Source organism: Alosa alosa, chromosome 6 (genome assembly GCF_017589495.1).
Source record: "Alosa alosa isolate M-15738 ecotype Scorff River chromosome 6, AALO_Geno_1.1, whole genome shotgun sequence".
Taxonomy (NCBI): domain Eukaryota; kingdom Metazoa; phylum Chordata; class Actinopteri; order Clupeiformes; family Clupeidae; genus Alosa; species Alosa alosa.
In genome coordinates, this window is record NC_063194.1 from 33,797,232 (window position 1) to 33,823,791 (window position 26,560).

A 26,560-nucleotide genomic window follows, 5' to 3' on the forward strand; every position below is an offset into this window, starting at 1 on the left:
GCTAGCAATGCTACTTAGCTAACTTAACTAATGTTTTCTAGCAGTTTTGCTAAACATGCTAACTATGCTAGCAATGTTACTTAGCTAACTTAACTAATGTTTTCTAGCAGTTTTGCTAAACATGCTAACTATGTTAGCAATGCTAACATGCTAACTATGTTAACCATGTGACTTAGCTAACCTAGCTTATCATTTTTAGTAGTTATGCTAGCTATGCTAACTAGCATGCTAACAATGTTAACATGCTAACTATACTAATTATGTGACTTAGCTAACCTAGCTAATAATTTTTAGTAGTTATGTTAACTATGCTAACTAGCATGCTAACAATGTTAACATTCTAACTATGCTAATTATGTGACTTAGCTAACCTAACTAATCATTTTTAGTAGGTATGCTAACTAGCATGCTAAAATGCTAACTATGCTAACCATGTTACTTAGCTAACTTAGCTAATAATTTTTAGCAGTTTTGCTTAAAATGCTAACTAGCATGCTAACATGCTAACCATGTTACTTAGCTAACTTAGCTAATCATTTTTAGCAGTTTTGCTAAAAATGCCAACTAGCATGCTAACAATGCTAACATGCTAACTATGCTAACTAGCTACAGTGGGTAGGAGTCATAGTCGATGACAAGTAACAGTTACAATGGCTGAACAGTTAAAAAGTTCAGTAGTTTAAAGGGTTAAATTGTTTAATAGTGAAATATTGTAGTGAGGACTTTTATTTTGAAACAGTTTTTGGCAGAGGAAGCAGTTGAACAGGATGTGTCGTCTTAATAGGGCCAGTTTGTATGCTTAAAGCCTGAGACTGGCAGTTGATCCAGGTGGCCTGAACACCTGCCATAGGATTCTAATTGCTTAACGGCCAGATATGATGTCTGTCGGCAATGTTAGGTCTATGGGGATTTTAAAAAGTTTTTTCTTTAATAGTTTAAAAGTATAAAAGTTTCAAAGTTGAAAAGTCATACCAACCCGATCTGTTTGAAGACCTACGTTACAAAGTTTGAATGAAGTTTCTAAGTTAAACTGTTCAAGAGAAATTGCGTACGGAAAAAGTGGTCAGCGGAATAATAATAAGAAGAAGAAGTAGAAGAAGTTGCCTAGGAAGAACAGGCACTGTAATTAATGTTCACCTACTACAATACAATGCTATTTCAACCTGAGTCCAGATACCAGCTGGAAGCCCTACAAAGAGTTATAGTGTTATAATGGATCTATAATGGATGGCCTGAACAAAAGCTCATCTGGTAGAGATAATGCTAACATGTTGCTATGCTAATAACAGCTGATAATCCATCAGACCAATAAGACCTGATTCAGCCTGGAATAAGTGCAAAACCTGGGGAACATGATCTGGTTCTAGAACATCTCCCCATTCCCCATGCCTTCTTTCACCATTGATTATAAATTATATATATATATTGTACATATTTACAGTGAATGCCTTTTACACTGAACACCAGCAGTTTGGCACTCGATAGAAGTAAGTATGTATTTCCACAACCATTCACATGGGCTACAGATCACATAGCTTACCCTGCGTGCTTATTAACAATTCAGCAGCAGTTCACTTAAAGTTAAACTAAAGCTTATACCATGCAAACACACACACACACATACACACACACACACACACATACACAAAAGACCCAAAACACATACATATTAACCCATTGGGCAGAAATGGCAAATTAAAACATATTTAGGAAAAGAATGGTGCTCGCCAGCAAGCCTCCTCTTGTTTCCCTCACAGTGCTGGAAATTAGTGTTTTAGTGTTGCGTGTGGCTTCACGCGGCAGCTTGTGTGTGCTGTGCTGCTTACACTTGATGGCAGTGTTCACTTTCACCCCGTCTGGAGTTGCACAGTGTCTGGATCTGGAATCAGCTGGAGGCTTCATCTGTGTCTGAGGCCACCACAGGTGTGTGAGTGTTCAATCAGTGGGTTCCTGACCCACTGAGAGTGGCTCACTGCTGTCATTACGCTCCACATCCGTGTCTGCTGATTGGGTCCACATCCTGGACCTCCATAAGCTTGAGTGCCTCCTGAGCCCCATTGAAAACATTAAGACTATGCCAACAATCAATGCTACAGTGAGGATTCCGATGGCCCACATAGCCCCTGTCTGAACTGGGGGATCATCAGTAGGAGTAAGTGCTGAAATGAGAGAACATGAACAAAAATCAGCATTCTTTACCCTCATTAGGGTATTTTGTGCTTGGGATTAAGCTGCACCTACTTAAACTCATTACATTTTATTTAGCCTAATGTATAAAGTTCTGAAATAATTCAGTGTATAGCCTCACATCATCAGCTGTCCTTGGATACGTTCTTTATCAAAGACACTTGATAAAAAGTGCATCCCATTCTTATGGTTATAACATAGTTACTAGGGCTGTCAAAATAACTGATTAATTTTGATTAATTAATTTGAGAAAAAATAACTGATTAAAAAAAATAACGCAGATTAATCGATTCCGTATGACCTTGACCCCGAGCCGTTGTAGTCAGTAACCTTTAGACTGTAAAATGAAGGAGAGAGAAGAAAATGTGCTGCCTGGATCATTGATTGGAACATTTACTTTTTAAAAAACAGCCTGATGGTGTTGATAAAAATAAAGATTTGATTAAAATAAAGTCCTCTGCAATGTCTGTAGCAAGGAATTTGCATATCACCGGAGTTTGTCAACTCTAAAGTCGCACAACAATGCAAACAAATAGTGTTGACATTGAGGGGAGTGTCAATTTATTTTCATTGTGTCCCCTAGGATAGGTTATATCTGTGGCCTGAAATGCGTTGCATGTGAAAAAAAAAAACTTCTTCCCGAAGCACTTTTGAATTCATTTCCTCAGGATATTAGGTCATATCGTAGATTATTATGGCCATTATTTGAACAGTGAAAAAAATAATAAAAGTTTTTGAACTTTCGAATGTCACTAATGCTGATTATTCAATGATTCATTTGAATTTAAATATTTAAAATACTTTCACAGCAAAAATTATATATGCGATTAATTTTAGATTAATTAATCACATATGTGAGTATGTAATTAATTTGATTATTTTTTTTAATCGATTGACAGCCCTAATAGTTACGCAGGATTTACATACAGCATAGTAAGATATCTATAAAGTGGTTTACTCACATTTCCCATCAATGTTTTCATCATGTTCACCTATGATGAAAAAAATGAATTACCAGGATTAATATTGTCAATGAAAATATATTGTTTTATATTTAATTTATTGATAGGCTACTGTTGTCTTGAACTATGTTAAATGTAAGATACCTGATAGTGCATCAACATGTGTAACGTTAAAGTATCCATTTGCTACACCGCAGTTTGTCATAACAGTGAAATACTGCCATCCTTCTTCAACCATGACATCAACAGTGAATGTGTCATTTCCAGAAACAATTGCAGCTGTATTATTCAGGAAGGCATCCATAACCATACAGTTGGAGGCTATCCTTGGGAAACCAACAGTGCAGCTAACTTTCAAAATGTTCCAGTCTGCAATGCAGTTCAGTTGAATTACTGAAAGAAAAGAAGGAGAGGGTTAATCTTTGTGTCTGACATATACAATTCAAAACATGACATATGCTTTACAATTAGCTTAGTACAAACAAGTTAATTATTAATCATTTTTACATATTTCCTTTCATTCTTTTCTGTGTAGTAGTTTGAGATAATATATGTTATGTTTAAAACTATCGTTAAAAGGCCTAATAGTATAGTAGTAGTAGCAGTAGTAGTTAAGAGTAGCAGTAGTAGTTGTAGCAGTAGTAGTTAAGAGTAGCAGCAGTAGTTGTAGCAGTAGTAGTACCAGTAGTAGTTAAGAGTAGCAGTAGTTGTTGTAGCAGTAGTAGTTGTAGCAGTAGTAGTTGTAGCAGTAGTAGTTAAGACTAGCAGTAGTAGTTAAGAGTAGCAGTAGTTGTAGCAGTAGTAGTTGTAGCAGTAGTAGTTAAGAGTAGCATTAGTAGTAGCAGTAGTAGTTGTAGCAGTAGTAGTTAAGAGTAGCAGTAGTTGTAGCAGTAGTAGTTGTAGCAGTAGTAGTAGCAGTAGTAGTTAAGAGTAGCATTAGTAGTAGCAGTAGTAGTTGTAGCAGTAGTAGTTAAGAGTAGCAGTAGTAGTTGTAGCAGTAGAAGTTGTAGCAGTAGTAGTTAAGAGTAACAGTAGTAGTTAAGAGTAGCAGTGGTAGTTAAGAGTAGCAGTAGTAGTTGTAGCAGTAGTAGTTGTAGCAGTAGTAGTTGTAGCAGTAGTAGTTAAGAGTAGCAGTAGTAGTTGTAGCAGTAGTAGTTAAGAGTAGCAGTAGTAGTTAAGAGTAGCAGTAGTAGTTGTAGCAGTAGTAGTTAAGAGTAGCAGTAGTAGTTGTGGCAGTAGTAGTTGTAGCAGTAGTAGTTGTAGCAATAGTAGTAGTAGTAGCAGCAGTAGTAGTAGTAGTAGTAGTTGTAGCAGTAGTAGTTGTAGCAGTAGTAGTTAAGAGTAGCAGTAGTAGTTAAGAGTAGCAGTAGTAGTTGTAGCAGTAGTAGTTGTAGCAGTAGTAGTAGTAGTAGCAGCAGCAGTAGTAGTAGTAGTAGTTGTAGCAGTAGTAGTTGTAGCAGTAGTAGTTAAGAGTAGCAGTAGTTGTAGCAGTAGTAGTTGCAGCAGTAGTAGTTAAGAGTAGCATTAGTAGTAGCAGTAGTAGTTGTAGCAGTAGTAGTTAAGAGTAGCAGTAGTTGTAGCAGTAGTAGTTAAGAGTAGCATTAGTAGTAGCAGTAGTAGTTGTAGCAGTAGTAGTTAAGAGTAGCAGTAGTAGTTGTAGCAGTAGTAGTTGTAGCAGTAGTAGTTAAGAGTAGCAGTAGTAGTTAAGAGTAGCAGTAGTAGTTGTAGCAGTAGTAGTTAAGAGTAGCAGTAGTAGTTGTGGCAGTAGTAGTTGTAGCAGTAGTAATTGTAGCAATAGTAGTAGTAGTAGCAGCAGTAGTTGTAGCAGTAGTAGTTGTAGCAGTAGTAGTTGTAGCAGTAGTAGTTAAGAGTAGCAGTAGTAGTTAAGAGTAGCAGTAGTAGTTGTAGCAGTAGTAGTTAATAGTAGCAGTAGTAGTTGTAGCAGTAGTAGTAGCAGCAGTAGTAGTAGTAGTAGTAGTTGTAGCAGTAGTAGTTGTAGCAGTAGTAGTTAAGAGTAGCAGTAGTAGTTGTAATTGACCATAGTTTGAGACTTTTATTTTGAAATTACACAGGACAGGGGTAAGGAGATTCAGCGCGCGGCAAGCTTTGTTAGACAAGTCAGACATTTTTTCTCTCTTAGTGAACATACACCACATACACATACAGGATTGTTTTACTTGAAGATTTATGTGTACATCACCGTTACGGATTACATTTTAGCATATTATGTTCGTGTTAAGTCTGTTTTGTGAACTACCTGCAAGGAGCTAATGGACAGCTAAATGAACTGCTAGTTTGCACCCTTGGAAAGTGGAGCTATATGAAATCTTTAAGTATAATGTTCAGTTATCCAAGTGAACCTTGTAACGTAAAGTGTTAAATGATATTTGCAGTTTTTTTTGAGTTATGAGTTGTCCACACGGGTGAATTTAATGTGAAAGTTGGCTTTATTGTAGCCTATTGCATTTACACGCATATTCTTCATTTATCATTTTGAGTATCCAGTTAATAATTGCATAAAACTATGCACTCTGTTTGTGTATTTGTATTTACTTGCTCTTGTGTGTATCATACTTTTAGTTTCACGGTGCTGGAAGAGCGACAATAAATGTCATTGCACCCGTTTTCGCGGACTCCTCTTCATTTCGGGTTCGAGGGCTGCTACAGTGAAACTCGTCACTACGCTGAGTCATCTACCATGCTCTGCCAGGATCAGCTTGCAAGACGTCAAAATGTCCATGGTCTACAGATAAGTCCACAATCAGAGACCGACAGAGTACAGGTTAAATTTAAGTGATCGTCAACATTGGACATTTTGATACATTGAACATGGTTTATGGAAATTGTGTATTAGCCTAGGCCTACAAGGTGATTGAGTAATTTCACGTACATTTTGTGACCTGAAAGATGAAAATAGACACTCCAAATAAGCAAGAAAAACGAAGGTGAATGCATTTCACTGTTTATTGTGTTAACCTGATTGAGTTTAAAAGAAGTGTATTGCTTGATTGTACATCATCAGTAATACTGTCTGATATAGTTTTGTTGTTCTTTTGCTTATCTTAGCATATCCTTGATGGGTAAATGTCTGAAGTGAGTGGTTATATAGTTTAAGATTTAGTTAAAGTCATAGATTTGAGTACAGACATACTACACTTACAAGCTTGTAACATAAACAGACACATAGATAAACAAGATGTCAGAACCCTCTGAAGAAGTAGACAAGATATTAGAACCCACTGAAGAAGCAGACAAGTCACACGCAGGTCAGGTCTAGCTCTCGTGGCGCTAATCTAACAGAAAAAGGGCCAAGAATTACATGAACAAGAAGCAAAGAAAAAATGAGAAAGCATTCAACAAGACTTATGAGGTGTGGCGACAGACAGCAAGGGAAATAAGAACACAGCTAAAGTTGTGCTGCTCAGATGAAGAGCTTAGATCATGTAAAGTCAACATTGAATCTAAGCTCAACACAGTTGCTCAACATTATCAAGCTATGCAGAGAAACCATAGTACTACTTCAGACATTGTAAAGTCGAATGGATGCATGTGGCACTATAACAGCAGAGATCTGTGAACTAGCCACCAGACGACTAAAAAATATTCATGAAGTTTTTAACGGTCAACTTGAAAAGGAAAGAGTGAGGATGACTTTAAATAAGCATGAGTACTTCGGTCTTCGGTAAAACAAACACTGAAACTGTGTTCTCTGGAGTCACCTGAAGAATTTGATAAGATCTCTAATGCCAACTCCGCGGCATCTAGCAAACGATGCTGAGGCTGAGCTTGCTGCCAGGTTAGAACAAGCAAAGTCCATGCAGGAACTACATGCTCAACAGTCAAGGCTTGATGAACTTGAGAGTGAATGGAAAGCCATGGAGGCTGAAATTAAATTAAAAATAGGGAGAGAGAAAATAAAGTTACAACAACTACAAGCAGAGAGTGATGTAAAGGTAGCAGCAGCATGCGTGAAAGCTTACAATGACTGCGATAGCCTCATTCATGGTGGTGAAGAAACACACATCCAGATCCCACCAGACCACCAAATCACTGTCAAAACATTAAATGTACAAGCCACACCGTTCCAGCCTCATCAAACATCACAAGGAGCGTCGTCAAATCAGTCAGAAGTCAATCTAGCTCGAGAAATTGCTAGTTCATTCACTCTAAGTCGTCTACCTGTCCCAGAACCTACAACATTCACTGGTGACCCCTTGAAGTTTATCGAGTGGCAATTATCCTTCAACGCATTAATTGATCAGAAGCCCCTTCCAGTCGCTGAAAAAATGCTCTATTTAAAGAGTTATCTTGCAGGAGAAGCACGCAAAGGCTGTGGAGGGATTTTTTTTATCGGCACGCAGATGATGCATATCAGGGTGCTTGGGCAGTCCTTCAAGATAGGTATGGGAATCCATTCATTGTTCAAAAGGCCTTTAGAGATAAGCTTGCAAAGTGGCCGAAGATTTCTGCAAATGACCCAATTGCACTTAGAGACTTCGCTGATTTTCTTAAAGGATGTGCTGAGGCCATTCCCCATGTTAAGGGACTGAGCATTCTCGATGACTGTGAGGAGAATCACAAACTTCTTAAAAGGCTTCCCGAGTGGTTGGTCCGTAGGTGGAGTCGTATTGTCGTGGAAGAATTAGATCAAAGTGGAAATTATCCCAGCTTTGCGCGCTTTACAGAGTTCCTGGCAAGGGAAGCCAGAATTGCATGCAACCCCATTGCTTCACCACTTCTGCTGAACATTAAAACAACAGAAGAGAGGGTTCCACAGCGAGCCAAAGCCCTAAACACAGTCACTCAAACGAAAGACTCTCCCACTGAGACAGTAGAACAGTCAAGGGCATGGCTGCCTTGCTTATGTTGTCGGGATGAAACTCATGGTATTTTTAAATGTCCAACTTTTGCTGCAAAATCCATAGATGATAAAAGGGCTTTCATTTATGAACATCATCTTTGCTTCGGTTGCCTAAGAAAGGGACACGTTACCAAAGAGTGTAAAAGGCGGCACACCTGCAGCACATGTGGTCGACGTCATCCTACATGCCTGCACATAGAAGGAAATATAAACTCAAATGAAAAAGCTACAAAGGACTCTGGAGCTGTAGGAGAACATAGGAATGAAGGAACCCACAAGGTTACATCATTTGCTTTGACACAACATGCCTCAGCCACCTCCAGCATTGTCCCAGTTCTTGTGTCTTCGACGACAGCACCAGAAAAGGAAATTCTCACTTATGCATTGCTTGACACACAGAGTGACTCTACTTTCATATTGGAGGATCTAGCTGCAAGACTCAGTGTGACCACGTTTTCAGTACAACTCAAGTTAAGCACCATGACCGCTGCCAATACAGTAATAGCAAGTAAGACTGTCAGTGGTCTACAGGTTAGAGGACTGAACTTCCGAAACATACATCACAGTAAAACAGGCCTATACTTTCGAGACTTCATTTCCAGTCGATAAGTCACACATTCCCACTAAGGGCACAGCACTCCAGTGGCCTCATTTGAACCACTTAAGAAACAAGATGCCACCATTGCAAGACTGTGAGGTGGGACTACTGATTGGTTACGATTGTCCGTCAGCACTGGCCCCCCTAGAGGTCATCTCAGGTAGTGAAAATGAGCCCTTTGCACAAAGGACTGCATTAGGCTGGAGTATCATAGGGTCAGCCAATCCCCACATGGACAGGCAGGGAAATCAAAGCTTTGTTCATCGAATCTCTGTGAAAGAAATCCCAGTGCCATCTGCTCCAGATGTGTTAAAGATTTTAGAATCGGACTTCAGCGAAAAAGACCTATGAGGATAAATACGTCTCAGGATGATGTTCGATCATTCAGTTTCTGAGTGACAACATTAAGCAAAAGGACAATGGACATTCACGAAATGCCACTTCCCTTTAAAGGCACTGGTTTACCAGTTCTTCCAAAAAACAAGAAGCTGGCCACTGTTAGGCTGCAACACCTGAAGAAAAGGTTGAAGTCAAACAAACAGTATTATGACCACTACATGGCCTTCATGAAAGACATCATAGACAGAGGTGATCTTGGAACCAGCCCCAGCAGCTTCTGAGAGCGAGACTGTGTGGTACATTCCACATCATGGGGTATACCACCCCAGAAAGCCAGATACACTTAGAGTTGTTTTTGATTGCTCTGCCAAGTTTAATGGGATGTCTTTGAATGACACACTACTAACTGGCCCTGATTTGATCAACTCTTTGGTGGGAGTTCTTCTACGGTTTAGAAGAGAAGCTGTTGCTGTGATCTGCGACATTGAAAAAATGTTTCATCAGTTCTCCGTTTTACCCGAATGCCGTAATTACCTGAAGTTCCTTTGGTGGGAGGGAGGTCAGTTGGAAGCAGAACCTCAAGAATATAGAATGACAGTCCATCTCTTCGGCGCTGCCTCCTCCCCAGGATGTGCCAATTTTGGACTCCGGTACCTGGCACAACAACATAAGACTGACCATCCCCTAGCATCAGCCTTTGTAGAGAATAATTTCTACGTGGACGATGGGTTAATCAGTGTTCCAACGGAGGAAGGGGCTAAGGAGCTAATCATCAGAGCACAGGAACTTTGCAAAAGTGCAGGCTTGCGCTTGCATAAGTTTAACTCAAACCGAAGAGAGGTCCTTACCTGCGTAGCTCCATCAGAAAAGAGCAGCAACTACTGACCCTCTCAATCTCAATCCAGACACCTTACCAGAAGGACACATACTTGGCATTCAGTGGTCCATGGAAACTGACACCTTTTCTTTCAATATTGATGCCAAAGACCGCCCTCCAACTCGTCGTGGTATCCTGTCAGCTGTCGCCTCCCTCTATGATCCACTTGGGTTCGTGGCTCCATTCACCCTGAGAGGGAAATGTATCCTGCAAGAGCTGTGTCACCGAGGTGTTGGATGGGATGATCCCATTCCTGTAAGCCTTCAGTCACGGTGGGAGGAGTGGAAGGATGGTCTCAGAAGGTTAAAGGAGATCACTATACCCCGATGTAATGTTCCTCACAACCTCGGTAACATTGTCAGGATTGAACTACACCACTTTGCGGATGCCAGCAGTACAGGATATGGAGCGTGTTCCTACCTAAGGTACAGAAACAACAAAGGTGAGATCCATTGCAGTCTCGTAATGGCAAAGTCAGAGTAGCTCCATCAAAGATCTTAAGTATCCCGAGATGGAACTCTCAGCTGCTGTCACCGCAGCCAGAATGAGCGTCATGTTAAAGACAGAACTTCAGATGAAAATTGATGAAGAATTTTTTTGGACTGACTCTCAGGTGGTGCTAGCATACATCTGCAATGAAGCACGAAGGTTCCACATGTTTGTGGCCAACCGTATCCAACTGATAAGAGGAAGTACAGATCCCAACCAATGGCACTATGTTGACACAACACAAAACCCGGCTGACCACGCTTCGAGAGGCATTAACGCAGAAGAAATCTCCTCATCTAATTGGTTATCCGGGCCTAGATTTCTGTGGGAACAAGAAGTGCTCTTGCCACCTAAACCCTCGACTGAATTGCTTGTCGGAGATCCAGAAGTCAAGGCAGCTCGAATATTTGCAACCCAAGTCAGTGAAACGAGTGATATCCTAAGCCGCTTGAACCGGTTTTCCTCCTGGACAAAGCTTGTGAAGGTGGTTGCAAGAATCAAGAGAGTTGGATCTAAGAAAACCTCACAACATGTTGAATGTGTGTCCATTGGCTTAACGTAAAGAGAGCTGCTGAGGTTGTGATTAAGCTGGTCCAACAACAAGCCTTCTCTGAAGAGATAAAGGTACTTCAAACAAGTCACAAGGGCAAGTGTGTCTCCCAAGTTCAAGTCCCCTTTTTTGCCTGGACCCCATGCTAGATGAAGGACTGCTTCGTGTTGGTGGGAGACTGAAAGAGTCAGCCCTCAGTGAAGAACTAAAGCACCCCATTATCCTCCCAAGGGACAGCCACATCACTGAGTTGGTTATAGCTCATTACCATGCCCAGATCTGTCATCAGGGACGAAATCAAACATTGATGGAGCTACGAGCCAATGGTTTTGGATCCATGGTGGGAGTAAGACTATTGCCAAGTTTGTTCACAGATGTATAAAATGCCGAAAGCTTAGGCGACCTACAGAGGAGCAAAAAATGTCCGACCTTCCAAAGGAACGCTGCCAAGCTTCAGACCCCTTTACATTCTGTGGGATGGACTGCTTGGTCCATTTGTTGTTAAGAAAGGTCAGAAAAGATTACAAGCGATATGGGCTTATCTTCACATGTTTGTATTCACGAGCAGTCCACATTGAAATGCTTGAAGATATGTCTCACGGACTGTCTTATCAATGCCATAAGATGCTTTGTCAGTCTGAGAGGAGCAGTCAGTCAACTCCGCTGTGACCAGGGCACAAATTTCGTCGGAGCTAGAAATGAGCTCAAGGAAGCCCTTAAGCAATGTGATACAAAGGCACTGGAAGCCTTCCTGGCAGACAAACAATGTGAGTTCATCTTCAATGCTCCTTCCGCCAGTCATGCAGGAGGCATCTGGGAGCGACAAATTCAACCATTGGAATGTGTTGAATGCTACTGTTGCGCAGTGTCCAGGTAGACTAGATGACTCTTCTCTCAGAACACTATTCTATGAAGCAATGGCCATTGTCAACAGTCGTCCATTAAACGTGGAAGGAATCAATGACCCTCACTCATTAGAGCCCTTAACTCCAAATCACCTCGTCTTGATGAAATCCAAAGTCAAGCCTTGCCACCGCCTGGGAAGTTTGTCAGGGAGGATTTGTATGCTGTAAAAAAGGTGGCAGGGGTACAATACCTTGTTGAGCAGTTCTGGAGCAGGTGGAAAAGAGAATACCTCCTGAATATTTCCATAAGACAAAAGTGGCACTTACCTCGGCGAAATCTAAAGGTAAATGACCTTGTCATCATCAAGGATGACCTGCTCGCATAAGGAATGAGTGGCGTCTTGGGCCAGTGATTGGCGTCACAGAAGGAAGTGATGGGTTAGTTAAGTTCGTGTAAAGGTACTAGTAGGAGAGATCGAATCTGACAGGAAAGGGACACTACACTTTTAAAACTTCAATTATAGAAAGACCTATCAAAAATTAGTCTTGCTACTGGAAGCTCAGTAAATGATTTCCAACACAAGCCACTTACCTCAGACATGTTTAGGTCACATGTGGAATGTTTTTTTTGTTTTGTTGTTGTTGTGTGTGTGTGTACTAATGTGGCCTAGAAATCATGACTGATTCATTGTTCATTTTCATGTTTGTACCTCATTCATCATAACATGATTTGGTGGGAGTGTAATTGACCATAGTTTGAGACTTTTATTTTGAAATTACACAGGACAGGGGTAAGGGAGATTCAGCGCCAGCGGGCAAGCTTTGTTAGACAAGTCAGACATTTTTTCTCTCTTTGCGTGAACATACACCACATACGCATCACAGGAACACCTTTTCTCATTGTTTTACTTGAAGATTTATGTGTACATCACCGTTCACGGATTACATTTTAGCATATTATGTTAGTGTTAAGTCTGTTTTGTGAACTACCTGCAAGGAGCTAATGGACAGCTAAATGAACTGCTAGTTTGCACCCTTGGAAAGTGGAGCGAGGTATGAAATCTTTAAATTATAATGTTCAGTTATCCAAGTGAACCTTGTAACGTAAAGTGTTAAATGATATTTGCAGTGTTTTCTTGAGTTATGAGTTGTCCACACGGGTGAATTTAATTGAAAGTTGGCTTTATTGTAGCCTATTGCATTTACACGAGCATATTCTTCATTTATCATTTTGAGTATCCAGTTAATAATTGCATAAAACTATGCACTCTGTTTGTGTATTTTTATTTACTTGCTCTTGTGTGTATCATACTTTAGTTTCACGGTGCTGGAAGAGCGACAATAAATGTCATTGCACCCGTTTTCGTGACTCCTCTTCATTTCGGTTCCGAGGGCTGCTACAGTAGTTGTAGCAGTAGTAATTGTAGCAGTAGTAGTTGTAGCAGTAGTAGTAGTAGTCGTAGCAGTAGTAGTAGTAGTAGTTGTTGTAGCAGTAGTAGTTAAGAGCAGTAGTAGTTGTAGCAGTAGTAGTTAAGAGTAGCAGTAGTAGTAGTAGCAGTAGTAGTTAAGAGTAGCAGTAGTAGTAGCAGTAGTAGTTAAGAGTAGCAGCAGTTGTAGTCATAGTAGCATTTGTTACATACCAGGATCTGCGGTCCTACACTGACCCAGCACCCATAAAAGTGATGTCATGATGCAAACTGGGAGTTTCATTATGGCAGCAGACGCAGGCATCCAGCTTGGGCAGACAAGAGACCTGCAGGGGAGAGAAGCAGGCAGAAGCTTCAGTGACACAGCAGCCATGTATGAGACACCTGCTGTTTATCCCAACTTCTGAACTTTAACACAGCAGTCATTTATGAGACACCTGCTATTAACTTCTCAACTGGACTTCATCTTCAGGGGGACTTTTGACCTTTCAAACCAATGACTGTAAAAAATCATGTTTTATAAGATACAATAAGATAAGATAAACCTTTATTATCTCCAGATGGAGAAGTTTGTTTTGGGCAGTCGAGAGATAGAACTATATTGAATGCACATACGAATGTGCACATTTACACATAACCACACATACACAAATAAACATGTAAACATAAAAGTCATGACTATCCTACCCCGACCCTCTCACCCCACCCTACCCCACCCCCTATCGTAGTCCACATCCCACTCATATTTTTTGATCTCTCTCTCTCACAGACACACACACGTACACGCACACACACACACAACCATAACAATCACTGCTTCAAAGATTTTATACAGTACGTCCTAGACCACTCACATCTCGGTTTAACTACATTTCAGTAAACTTCTATATATATGGAGGCCTAAGCTTAGAATAAGGGGGGTAATATACAGTATCACTAATTACATTCCACCCAATATGACCTTAAACCAGCTAAATAATGCAGGTGAGGTTTGCCGATAAGGACAAACATTTTGCAGAACATCTACCTCTGCACCGCATGAGTGACACCACCTATTACACACTCTCTTTTTTCAACCTAAACATATTATGTTGGCTTTGCACAACACAGGCATCACAAAGAATCTGTCAAAATTTTAATTTGAATAATGTTGTTTTTTTAAGGCAGGTAAGGTAACGTATAGGTTAATATAAACCCACAGTAACACGTTCAGTACGTTAATAAACCCGCATTATTGCTCTTCAATTCAACACATTCACTTTACACTTAACTTATTTTCACTCTTTATTTTAACATTTCTTACTTCAATTAGTGCTGACATGCTATACGTCTCTGCCTCTTTTCAGAGCCGTATTTCAAATTAACAGCGCCCTCTGCTGTCTAAAACTAGCAGTGGTTTCTGGCAGCATGAAAAATTAACTAACTCTAGCCTACTATGCAGTCTGCCCCCAACGAATCGCTACGCTTGAAACATAGAACGCCATCGCTTGATGCAATAGCTATGTCTAGGATAATGTTAGGCTTGCACAAACTTTTGATATTTTAAAATAAAACAATATCTATCTTGCTTCAACTATAGCCTAAAGGCTAAGCATGAAATTGTGTCATCCTTGACTTACCAAAAGTTGGCTATCCTACTGCCAAACAATCCGTTGAAAACAGTGAAGTTTAGAGTGTTCAGCTTCGCTTTCTATGGAGAGGTGGCTAACCCTTTGCATATTCCCTGTCAACTGCAGAGCCCTCAGCACTATGTGTTTCTTATAAACCTGGCTCTCTCTCTCTGGAAAGCCCCAGCGAAAGTGAAAGCATGAAGGCTGGGCTGTTGCCCGCATAGACGCTGTTCCCAAACTTTCTAGTATGCATGTCAGTCTCCCCTTTGACAATGAGCTCAAATGAGACAATGATCAATTCATGGTCATCTACAGCATGAGAGCATGTCAGTCTTCGCTACTTTGATATTTGGGGTGGAAAATAAAAATAGCTCATTGTCAAAGGGGAGACTGACATGCTCTCATGCTCTCAATCAAACCAATCGTTTCAACTATTTGAGATTTTCAGCAAAGTTTCACTTCTAGTGCCACCTTGGTCAATAAAAGACATAAAGGCCTATCAATACGCCTAATGATCTGCCACATGCCATCATTACCCTAACCCTAGCCTTCATTTAATTGTGGTAGCTTGTCACCTAAGAGCTCCCTAGTTTACTAATAAACCCTGCATATGTTATCTTGTTATAATTGTATTAGCCTAGTGTCTTACTGTGTCCCATATTAGATTGGCTACTGTCACATTACACTTAATTAATGTGTTAATTAATAATTTCATGCACTTAAAATGTCCAATATTTATTTTTTTCTATTTATTTTGCTTTGTTTTACATGTAGAACAGCCAGTGACTGGAACTGGGAGAGATGGAAAGAACGCACCCAGGAGTCTGAACTAGAAGCCCGACTTTATCCCACAAAGAGCACATGGTCCAGTCTGGAAGCATGAGAGTAAGCATTTGCAGGGAGAAACACACTAAAATATTTCGCATGTGCAAGCAATGCTGCGCTCCCCGATACCTTCTAGCCATAGTGTATATCCTAAGCGATAGATGCAGAATATTGGGTCTGAAAATGTCCACAAGAATCGATAGAAATGGGTCTTCTATATCAGAACCCCTGACATACAATCCAAATAGAAACAAGACACTTCAGATTGTTACCTTTCATTTGACACAGGATTATGCTTCTACACTAAGGGCTAGGTTCATATACAGTACACCTTTGTATTGTCAGTAGGCTAAGCATTTCCAAACGTTTCTATGGGGAGTCTCTATAGGGCATTGAGCTGAACACATGGACATACCTTTACAAATAACTGTGTAAACTACTCATCATTTCTTCTATATTGATCTATACACACAGCTTCACAAGACCTGGTGCTAGGGCTCAGTTCAGTTTCTCAAGTGACTTAGAGGGATGAAATGTGGTCATAGATGTTTGTAATCCGGTAGAAAGAACAAAAAACAATATTCTATAGCTTTTCAGTTTACAGTTTTTCTCGATTGCTTAAAGAAACTGGGGATCCATTTGGTCTTCATGAACACCTTCTTTGCAGCAGAAGTCATCTTACAAACGTGTTTTCTTTGGATTCACACATTCCTCACACCCTTTTGCAAAACAGTTACAGATGTCATTAAGACCCCAAACTCCAGGGGCGTAGATTTGCGTGGGGACCGAATTACAGATCTTGTAATGTGCAGTAGCCTATAAGGGTAGCCTAAATCGCGCTGATTTGAAGTTACCTATAATAGCCTAAATACCAGTGAGCCGCAGTCTCCTGCGCAGCATGCAGCGCTTCAGCTTTACTTCACTACAAGCATGAAGTGCGTCCAAATTCACCCATTCTTGTCTGTTGAACTCCTCGAGAAGTAGGCTACTCATCACACATGTGTCACATGAAAGAGCCTTTTCTCAGCTTTTAAACGGTGCGAGCTAGCCACAGTTTGCTGTGATAAACAGTTCGCGAGAAAAATAACTTCAAGAGATGTAATAATTATTCTCTGCGCCCATCTCCACATCCATTCGTCTCGGTGGAATATCATAGGCCTACACACTCTTCACGCAACACATGACAAACCATATATCAGAATAAACAGCAGACCTTACCGAACACAAAGGTGTAATGCATTCCCGTGTATAGTTAGCTGTTCCAGAATAATCCGGTTTTGAAATAAATTATAACAAAATTCAACATGGTCTTTCGGCTGCATTTCTTAAAACTGAGCTGTGCTTACATCGCCTAGATATCTGTAAATATTAGAATCAGAGATTAGGCCTATACAGGCAGCTCACGGTTAAGAGTTTGTCAATGTAGCCTGATTTCTTTTCACAACATGCTAAGCATGCATGTATTTAAGTTTATTAAAACTGGCCTGTGCTTAAATGGGCATGATTTCATTACAGACCAAATAGAAAATAAATGTTAAATATAGCCTACATATCTGTAGCCTACATATTAAAATCAGATTATGTGCTACACAGTGTAGTTAGATCAAGTTGGACAGTAGCACATTTTAATCATGGATAGTAGTTGGACAGTAGCACATTTTAATCATTTTATATATCTATAGTGTAAAGGGGTTAGTGGGTAGTGTCCCCACCAAAGCTCAGACCAAACCTACGCAAAACAAAAGGAAAACATCTATTCACGGGTGGTAGAGTTTCCTTGCATAAGTCTGAATCTCTGATACACACTCCTTTGCACAATTGTTCAACCAGCAATCATTCATTATCCATAAGAGATACCATGTCTGTTCTGTGTTGCTATTTGCAATATAAGGCATATTTAGAGAAAGTACTGCCTATTTGGTGAAGAGAACTGTATCAAAGGTGTTTACTATTGGTCTATTTCAATGAAAAATGAAAGTCTATAGTATAGTATAAGTATATACACTCTTTTGATCCCGTGAGGGAAATTTGGTCTCTGCATTTATTCCAATCTGTGAATTAGTGAATACACACTCAGCAGCACACAGTGAACAGAAGCACACACTAATCCCGGCGCAGTGAGCTGCCTGCTACAGCGGCGCTCGGGGAGCAGTGATGGTTAGGTGCCTTGCTCAACGGCACTTCAGCCATTCCTACTGGTCGGGGTTCGAACTGGCAACCCTCCGGTTACAAGTGCGAAGCCCTAACCAGTAGGCCACGGCTGCCCCAAGTTGTTGTTCAATGAAATTTGTGTCGTCTTACACACCAATGACAGTTACATCTTGAGAAGAGTGAATACAATTCATTTTTATTTCAATACATTTAGTCTTTTCACGGTTTTTCTGATATAATAAAAATTAGAAAGAAATGGAACAGAAGTAGTGTGTCTGATAGTGTCACGTTTGCAAGGGCTTGACCCAAACGTAGGGCAAAGTACGGCAAGGCACTCTTCAGAGTTGCAAGAATCTTTATTTTAAACATAGACTAATAACCGACGAAGACTGAGGGGAGACAGAGGGTTTAAATACACAGGGGTAACAGGGCACAGGTGGACAAGGAACAAGGTAACAAGACAGGTGGAAACCATAATTAACAGACTAACGCGGATCAGGTGAGGGGCGGAGACACGGGCACAGGGAACAGAAACTCATGGCAAAACAAACAAAGAAACACATGGAACAGGACACAGGAAGTAAACAAGAGATGAAGACAGTCCCTGTGGAACTGCACTGTGACTGCGCAGCCTAACGTGTTGCTGCTTCACATCAAGCCTGATATACTTGAAATTACTGCATACTGCATATCAATGTAAATATACAGGTCACACAAGCACAAGTTTAAACTTCATGTAACTGTTAAGACTATATAAATATATAACACAACTACCTCTATTTTTTTTATATATATGTCCTATATTTCTATTTTGATACATACATGTTCTATATTTCAGTCTTGCACTTTAATTTAATGTTTATTGTCTATGGCTATGTCTATAGTATGTCTATGTCTGTATTTAAAGCATGTCTATGTCTGCATGGGAAAGTAAGAAACGAAATTTCAATTCTTTGTATGACCAGTGCATGTAAAGAAATTGACAATAAAAGCCGACTTGACTTGACTTGACTTGATGAAGGAAAACACTAAACAGGGAAAACAAAACACGACAGGACCCTTACAGTCAGTGTGTAATGATTGATTGAAAGCGAATAGTGATTTGACTACAATTAGTGATTTGACTACAAGTTGTGTTGTTTGAAGGCAAAATTGGCTTTTGCTGTGTGTTTTAAATGTTTTGAGAGAGTTAGTCTTTTGCAAGCAAAATGTGTCATTTTGGCCAGAGTAATTCTGTTTAGACCTGTGTGTTAACTGTTTTGACAACGTAATGTCAGCAATATTGCACTCTATTTTTCAGCGTGTTATATATCTTATCGAATATCTGGCCGAAAGTAGAGACAAATGTGATTGTGTAAAGCGCAAAGTCTTTCAAATGCCTCCTCACTGTCTCAGATCCGGCAATTGGCTGTCATGGTTAAACTGTGCTTCAGTATCGATGGATGAAAGCTCTGGTAGTCCAGAAAAGCGCCGTCCTTAGTCCTTAGCCGAAATTCCAGCGTGCAAAAAGTGTTACTTTTTAATGAACGCATCTAAGAATGCCATGACTTGTGTCATGCCATGACTTGTGCCATGTCTGGAATCAGCTGGAGGCTTCATCTGTGTCTGGATCTGGAATCAGCTGGAGGCTTCATCTGTGTCTCAGGCCACCAGAGGTGTGTGAGTGTCTCTTGGTTCCTGACCCACTGAGAGGGGCTCACCGTCAGGCGAGTCTGGAGATGTGTGTTGACTCTCCACATGGCGGCGTGTGTTATGGCTCTCCACATCTCTGTCTCCTGATCCAGAGCACATCCTGGGTCTGTGTTGGTTTAAAAAGACCATGCAAACAATAAACATTACAATGCAGGTTCCTAGGATGGCCCACATAGGCTTTGAAGGAGCTTGGTGATCTTCAGGAAATGTATCTTCATCTGAAATAAACAAACACGAAACAAATCATAATATTTGTATATCATTTTGTACATACTCTCATAAATAGCTTCATTTGTGCATGGTATTTACTTTGGAAATGTTGTTTTTGCATTGATTGTTCAAGAATAATTAATAAAAAAATGAGACTCCACCTACTTCCTTCTTAAGCACATATTTTTACATTTGTGTTACCAGCTTGATAAACCTTATGGTTCTGTTATGGTTAAAACCTGGTTATACAGGATTTGCTATCTTTTTCAGGTGTTTATAAAGTGGTATACTCACATTCCTTTTCAAACTTGTCAAGTTTGCCTATATGGTGAAAAAATAGAATTACATCACTTAATATTGTTAATGAATAATACATATAGTTTTATTATTGCTACTTCATGCAAAAACATTAACATTTCAGCTGTTAAGGCTCTGAATATGTTACGGGCAAGGTACCTGGTGGTAGTGTGATGTTGACCGATGTTGTTGCAACGCCACATTCCGTATAAGCAGTGAAAGTATACTCTTGTTCTTTAGGATCCATGACATCAACAGTCAGTGCTTCCCTTTTGATGCAGATATCATCCATGTCACAGAGTGTGGCAGATACAACCTCACATTCCGCCATGCCATGAAAAGCAACACTGCATGTAACTTTCCCAATTTCCGCATCATATAAGCAGTTCACCTCAATCCCTAAAAGAAAAACAAAACATTCATTCAAGAACATGTCAGAAGAGACATATTGTTAAAAGACAAAAGAGTCTCATGTCAGAGAAGCAATTGCTTAGCAAGTTATGTCATAACAGAGGTATATAGCCGTTTTGGTAGCACCATTTTTACTTACCTTTTTGTGCTACTTCACAACTGCACTGACCCAGTATACATAACCATGATGTCATGACCAAGTCGAGTGGGCGTTTCATCATGCCAGGACAGTCACAAGCCTCTAGCCCGACCAGCAGCAACCCAGCAGTGGAATGTTTTTCTATCCGGACTTCTAAACTGGACCTCTTCTGGATGACTTTCCTCAAATCAATGACTGTAAAAAATAATTATAGTCATTGCTTCAAAAATGTTATGTAGACTACCTACATAGTGTAGAAGAAATTTTGCTTAAAAAACTATAAATACTGAGAGTCTGAAATAAGGTTTTGTCTTTCTCATTAGTAGTTTATTAACCTCTGCGGAGAGGTCTCATATGCATCAGGCAATCAGATTACTGTGCACCAAAGAGACAATCAGTTGTTTCTCAATTCTCACACACACATACCTCGCATCGTATCATAGTTTCATTATATCACTAAATTAGATCATTACACCTCCCTGCACACACACATGCCTTTGTCCAATTATTTAAATAAGAACCAAAGACATTAAAACTGGGTTAAAAACATTTATATCGTCATACAATACATGATTTGCCATCTACACACCAGGTAGTATCAAATAAGGACTTTAGTTTAGTCTCCGACGGAAGAATGCATTCACAAGGCAAAGTATCAATAAGGAACATTAACTAGGTCAGAAGAGTCCGTTCAAAAGTGTAAGATCTTACAGAAACACAAGTATCAAAGCAAAAACAACACAAGGTTTGAAGTCCATCTTTGTCCTTCTCCCCTCACAATAGACACTTACATTTTGGTGTTGGGCAATTCCATTGGAAATTACGTTTTTTGTAACATCCATAACGCCAATAAAATGTTATGGTATGGTATGATGTGAATAATTACATGAAATTTGAGCATTTGCTATTTTTGGCTGAAGAATGTACATGAGAAAAAAATGCACAAACAATGAATGTTATCATTCACATCATACTAATGCCAAGGCATTTCACTGGCGTTCCGTGGAATTGCCCTGTAATGAAATGCACATTAGCCAACTAGTAGGCTACAAAGTACGCTACAAAGTAAGCTATCACATAATTATTATTATCAGTATCTACATTTCACCCAATATAACCTTAAACCAGCAAAATATTTATATTTTATATTTATTTCAATTAGTGCTGATAGAGTTAACACCGCCCTCTGCTTTTGAACACTATCAGTGGTGTCTGGTGGTGTGGAAATATAACTTCTGAATAAACTCTCTGAAATTCTGGCTGCTAACACACCATTTTAACGCAAATACCTTAACAGAGCAAGCAGCTCTGGCCATATCGGCTCTGGCTCACATGACATTGCTTTAAATGCATTATCGCTTCATAGGCTACCCAACACGCAAACAAGGGAAAGAAAAGAAAAAAAGAAAACAAAGAGCTCATGTCGCGATTTGCCAGATTTGCCAGATTTGCCAGTCTAGGCCTAGAGAAAAGACACTTCTGGTAACACTAAGGTTAAGGCCTAGTCCACACGTACCAAACCGATCTTTTTTCCCTCCGTCTTCCCTGGAACCGTATCAAGAATATTTGCGTCCAAACGGATCCATCTCAACACGATTCAACACGTTACTTCATACCCCAGGCCTATAGGTGGCACTGTTTCTTTACAGAAATTGACCAAAACTTGCGCTTTACAAACAGACAGAATAGGCTACGACGAAATGGCTAGTGCAAGGAAACCAGAATTGTTTGTGTGGACTGATGGTGAACTGTCAACTTTAGTCAACTGTAAAACTAATAAACTTTATTTTACGGTTTGTGAAGGGTGCAGTCCCGTCCTTCATTTGGCTAACGCAGGTAGGCCTACTAATCACCTTTACTTTCTTTGGTTGTAGGATAGTCCGTGATTCACATTAGTTTTGGCTATCACCGCAATTAGACTTAAGTCGCCATGTCGACATTAAACTCGACATTTCGAGAATAAAGTTGAAATATCATATCTACTTTAATCTCGACGTGTCGACAATGCTGACATTAAACTCGCAATACAGTTTAAACATAGCATGCAGTTTAAGCTAGCCTACACTAACACACAATATGTTACATGAATAATGGGCTTCAAATCAAATAGGTGTTATTTCAGATAGATTGCAGATATTCAGATAGATTGCGTCTTGTCTGTTAACTACTCATTGCCGTCATCGTGAAGTGCTGTATTTCGCGGTTGGAAATACCATGCATGCCGTTTAGGCTATATTACGACGGAGTATTAGGGCCACACATGAAGAAAAAAAATATTTTTGCCATGGCGAGATTAAACTCGACATTTCGAGAATAAAGTTGAAATATCATATCTACTTTAATCTCGATGTGTCGACTTTAAAGTCGACATGCTGACATTGAACTCGCAATACTGTTTAAACATAGCCTACACAGTTTAAGCTATGTAGCCTACACTAACACACAAAAATGGGTTTCAAATAGGTGTTATTTCAGATAAATTGCTAGATAGCAGATATTTAGATAGATTGCGTCTTGTCTGTTAACTACTCATTGCCGTCATCGTGAAGTGCTGTCTCGCGGTTATGGAAATACCATGCACTATGCCGTTTAGGCTAAATAGCTAGAATAATGATATAATGTTTCTATACAAAATGTTATTTCACTTTGTTTGCCACTTCAAAAGACAAATTTGCGAGAGAATATTAGTCTGTTTAGATCAGGGGTCTCAAACTCAAATGAGCTGGGGGCCACTCCTGCCAACGTCATCTGATTGGAGGGCCGGCTATTTCTGAAAATGCAATGTTCAGAATCAGAATATACCTAATACACCTAATACAACATTAGGTGTAGGCCTATTTCTGCTTCAATTTGTGCAAAACTATGGCCTGCATCGCTTCCGCGTCATTACAAATGCACGTCTTTGTGTTTCTCGCGTGTAGGCCTAATACAAGTATTTCCTGAAAACTTTGCGCAGCGATTTTGGGTTTGAATCAAGCTCTGGATGTCTAGCACATAGTGGAGCAGAGTAGGCTACAAATGAGATTTGTCACCGTACTTGGATCTATCGTCTATTTTAATCAGTATCGTTGTTTGTCGCAATTAAAAATAGCCTCAAGGGCCGAATTACATTATTATTTTGACATACGTCGCGGGCCGGAATTGGGCCGGACGCGAGCCGGATTTGGCCCGCGGGCCGGGTGTTTGAGACCCCTGGTTTAGATACAACGCAGATCCACAGATCTCACTAGATTTGTTTATGCAGTCATCCTGAAATAAGCTAGCAGTGGCACATGAAAGCATAGCGACAGTTTCTTAATGGTAATGGCAAAAAGTGAAGCACTGCACCAGTGACTATAGGCTGTGCTGGGCTATGCTGTGGGCTGTGCTGCAGGTGGCGGCTCACTGGTAGTTGTTGAACTTTAAATCAGCGCGATTTACGGCTGGTAACGTTACATGATCCCTACAGACACTTTCTTATTTTTAACCGTCAATAACTATGAAAATTAGATCGGATCTGACTATTTGTGGTAGCCTATGCTAGCTCTATTTATCTACCCGCCACAGTGGCTGATAAGTTGACCAAATTCACCCGCCAGCGCACAAAACTACCCGCATTTGGCGGGGGGCGGGTGGCCAATTTCCATCCCTGGTGTTCATGTAGGTAGGCTACTAGCCTACATGGGGTCGGGAGGACAGCTTCATTCGTCCCAGTCATTTAGCAATAGGCTGTTTTGCATCCATTACAAACAAGCAACGTGAAAGTCTATGATTGGGGAGAGCGCCTAGTATGCCTAGTCTAGTGCATACGCATGAAGTTGAACCTTTTAGATGAAAAACACTCTTTAATAATAGGCCTAATAAATAAATAAACCGCTAATGACGTTTAGGCTACTTTTGACCATCGCATTTATCGCCTGTAACTCCGTGATAGGACCTAACAGCAAAGGCTGAGCAACGGAGGTTAATATGTTCTATGTTTTGTCCACATGATATAGGCCTATGTCTAATCATTGTTGCACGCGAACACTCTGAATCATTGCTGCACTTGTTGCATTGTTTCATTCGTCCTCCCTTTCAATCGTCCCGAGCGGTCGTTCTCTCTCCAAACTAACTTTATTCTCAAAATGTTGAGTTTAATGTCGACACGTCGAGATTAAAGTCGACATGATATTTCAACTTTATTCTCGAAATGTTGAGTTTAATGTCGACATGGCAATATGCACACATATTCCCTCACGGGAACAAAATTGTATATATGCTTAGGCTATACCTGTGTTTAGCCTCCTATGTTTATTGCAGGTGAGACATGGAAAAGCAGTTTTAGAGAAATTAGTTAACCTATGGAGAGTGACGGCCTGGTTCATGAAGGGCAGTTATTTGAATGTGCGGTGGCCTTACCCACGTAAAACAGAGTGAAATAGCATTTTGTATAGAAACATATCATTGGATACATGTATTATTCTAGCTATATACTAAACGGCATAGTGCATGGTATTTCCAACCGCAAGATACAGCACTTCACGATGACGGCAATGAGTAGTTAACAGACAAGACGCAATCTATCTGAAAGACGACACGTCGAGATTAAAGTAGATATTATATTTCAACTTTATTCTCGAAATGTCGAGTTTAATGTCGACATGCTGACTTTAAAGTCAACATGTCGAGTTTAATCTCGCCATGGCAAAAATATTTTTTTTCTTCATGTGTGGCCCTAATACTCCGTCGTACCTAATACTCCGTCGTAGTCGTACTAATCTCACTGCCTTCAGCAGAACAGCGCACATTTTTCTGTGTAACCCCTGGAAAATATTAAGCTGCTGTTTTCTTGTCATGACACGCACTACGCTTGAATGATTTATAAATGGAACGTTGCGTTTTTAAGCGCCAGAACTGCTTGACAACGTTTACACCAATCATCATCTTCTAATGTATCCTTATGTTGAGATGTCCATTATCTTTGCCTTAAACATAGGCTATCATTTGTGCGTGACGCATGTTTCAATTAAGACAGTACACAAGCTATTTTTATTGTTGTAATATTGAGTGATTTCATGAATAAAGCGTTGAGAAATTACAGCACAGTGCGTACAGGCTGGCGGCGCCACTGACTTACCAAATAAGTATCCTACTGCCAAAAAATCCGTTGAAAACAGTGAAGTTTAGAGTGTGTTCAGCTTCGTTTTCCATGGAGAAGTAGGCTAACCCTTTGCGCATTCCCTGTCCACTGCAGAGCACTCAGCACTGTGTTTCTAATAAACTCGGCTCTTTCATGAAAAGCCTCAGCGAAAGTGAAAGCATGAAGGCTGGGCTGTTTGCGATAGATAGATAGATAGATAGATTGATAGAGTCTATTATTCCATAGGGATGATCATTTCCACACGTCTTCTTTTCATGTTCCATAGCAGAGCAGCACATATAAACACTAGGGTGGTCCTTATTTTAAAATGTTTTTTTTCGAAGCCTGACCCCTTAAGTTTATTTATTTTTCATAGAAGAGCATGTGACATATCTCATCCACACAGCATAGCATACAGTATAACAGTAACAATCCCATCCTCATTCAATACCAAAAACACATCACAGACACCCACATACTGTACACACATGACATGTGAAAACTACAAAGCAACTGAGGTGGTGTTGGCAGCATTACAGTTTGCCCTATCTTCAGTTGAGATGTTCATTTAGGCTGCATTTCTAGGATTGACATTACGTAGCTTGTCCACCACATGGCGCAGCGTCTTTCTGCAAGACACATGTTCATTACTTGACTTGGTTACACTTCACTTCCTACAGCAACACAAAGGTAGCTTACTGTTCTCAGCTTTGTGGCTTGAGATGATACTGTAGGTAGGATGATTTTCACGTGAAATGAAATTCCCATTTCTTCTTGAAGCCGAAATAAACCTGAGAATGTTTATCGAACATGTTTGTTTTTTAATGCAGGTACATTAATCTTACACCATCTTAATGTTATATCCATAGGTAAAACATTGGTTGAGTGACGGAGGCTAGTTTGATTGTTGGTGTATTTGTGAAACATAAATGTGGTTATACCAATATTTGATAACAGTCTTGGAGAGTCATTAAGCATAAACCGCTCAC

General features: G+C 40.1%; 1 protein-coding gene and 2 long non-coding RNA genes across 4 annotated transcripts; 1 reads left to right on the plus strand and 2 right to left on the minus strand.

The window, feature by feature from the left end:
* Positions 1-1,057: 1,057 nt before the first annotated feature.
* On the minus strand, positions 1,058-14,933 carry LOC125296919. The gene is made up of 5 exons (XR_007193884.1): positions 14,755-14,933; positions 13,349-13,461; positions 3,294-3,542; positions 3,150-3,179; positions 1,058-2,159 (listed from the first exon to the last, which is right to left on the minus strand). It is a non-coding gene; the product is annotated as an uncharacterized LOC125296919 (long non-coding RNA).
* LOC125296920 lies at positions 12,676-13,071 on the plus strand. Its single transcript, XR_007193885.1, has 2 exons — positions 12,676-12,761; positions 13,026-13,071. It is a non-coding gene; the product is annotated as an uncharacterized LOC125296920 (long non-coding RNA).
* Positions 14,934-18,735: 3,802 nt separating the features above from the next.
* Positions 18,736-25,768, minus strand: LOC125296426. 2 transcript variants are annotated; one of them, XM_048246339.1, is made up of 5 exons: positions 25,569-25,768; positions 20,471-20,665; positions 20,080-20,319; positions 19,918-19,944; positions 18,736-19,631 (listed from the first exon to the last, which is right to left on the minus strand). In XM_048246339.1, the coding sequence occupies exons 2-5, from the start codon at positions 20,550-20,552 to the stop codon at positions 19,363-19,365; spliced, it is 618 nt and encodes a 205-aa protein (XP_048102296.1). In that variant the 5' UTR covers positions 20,553-20,665; positions 25,569-25,768; the 3' UTR covers positions 18,736-19,362. The 2 variants fall into 2 exon arrangements, with proteins under 2 accessions (XP_048102296.1, XP_048102297.1); XM_048246340.1 differs by having other exon boundaries at positions 18,736-19,519; positions 25,569-25,766.
* Positions 25,769-26,560: the final 792 nt, after the last annotated feature.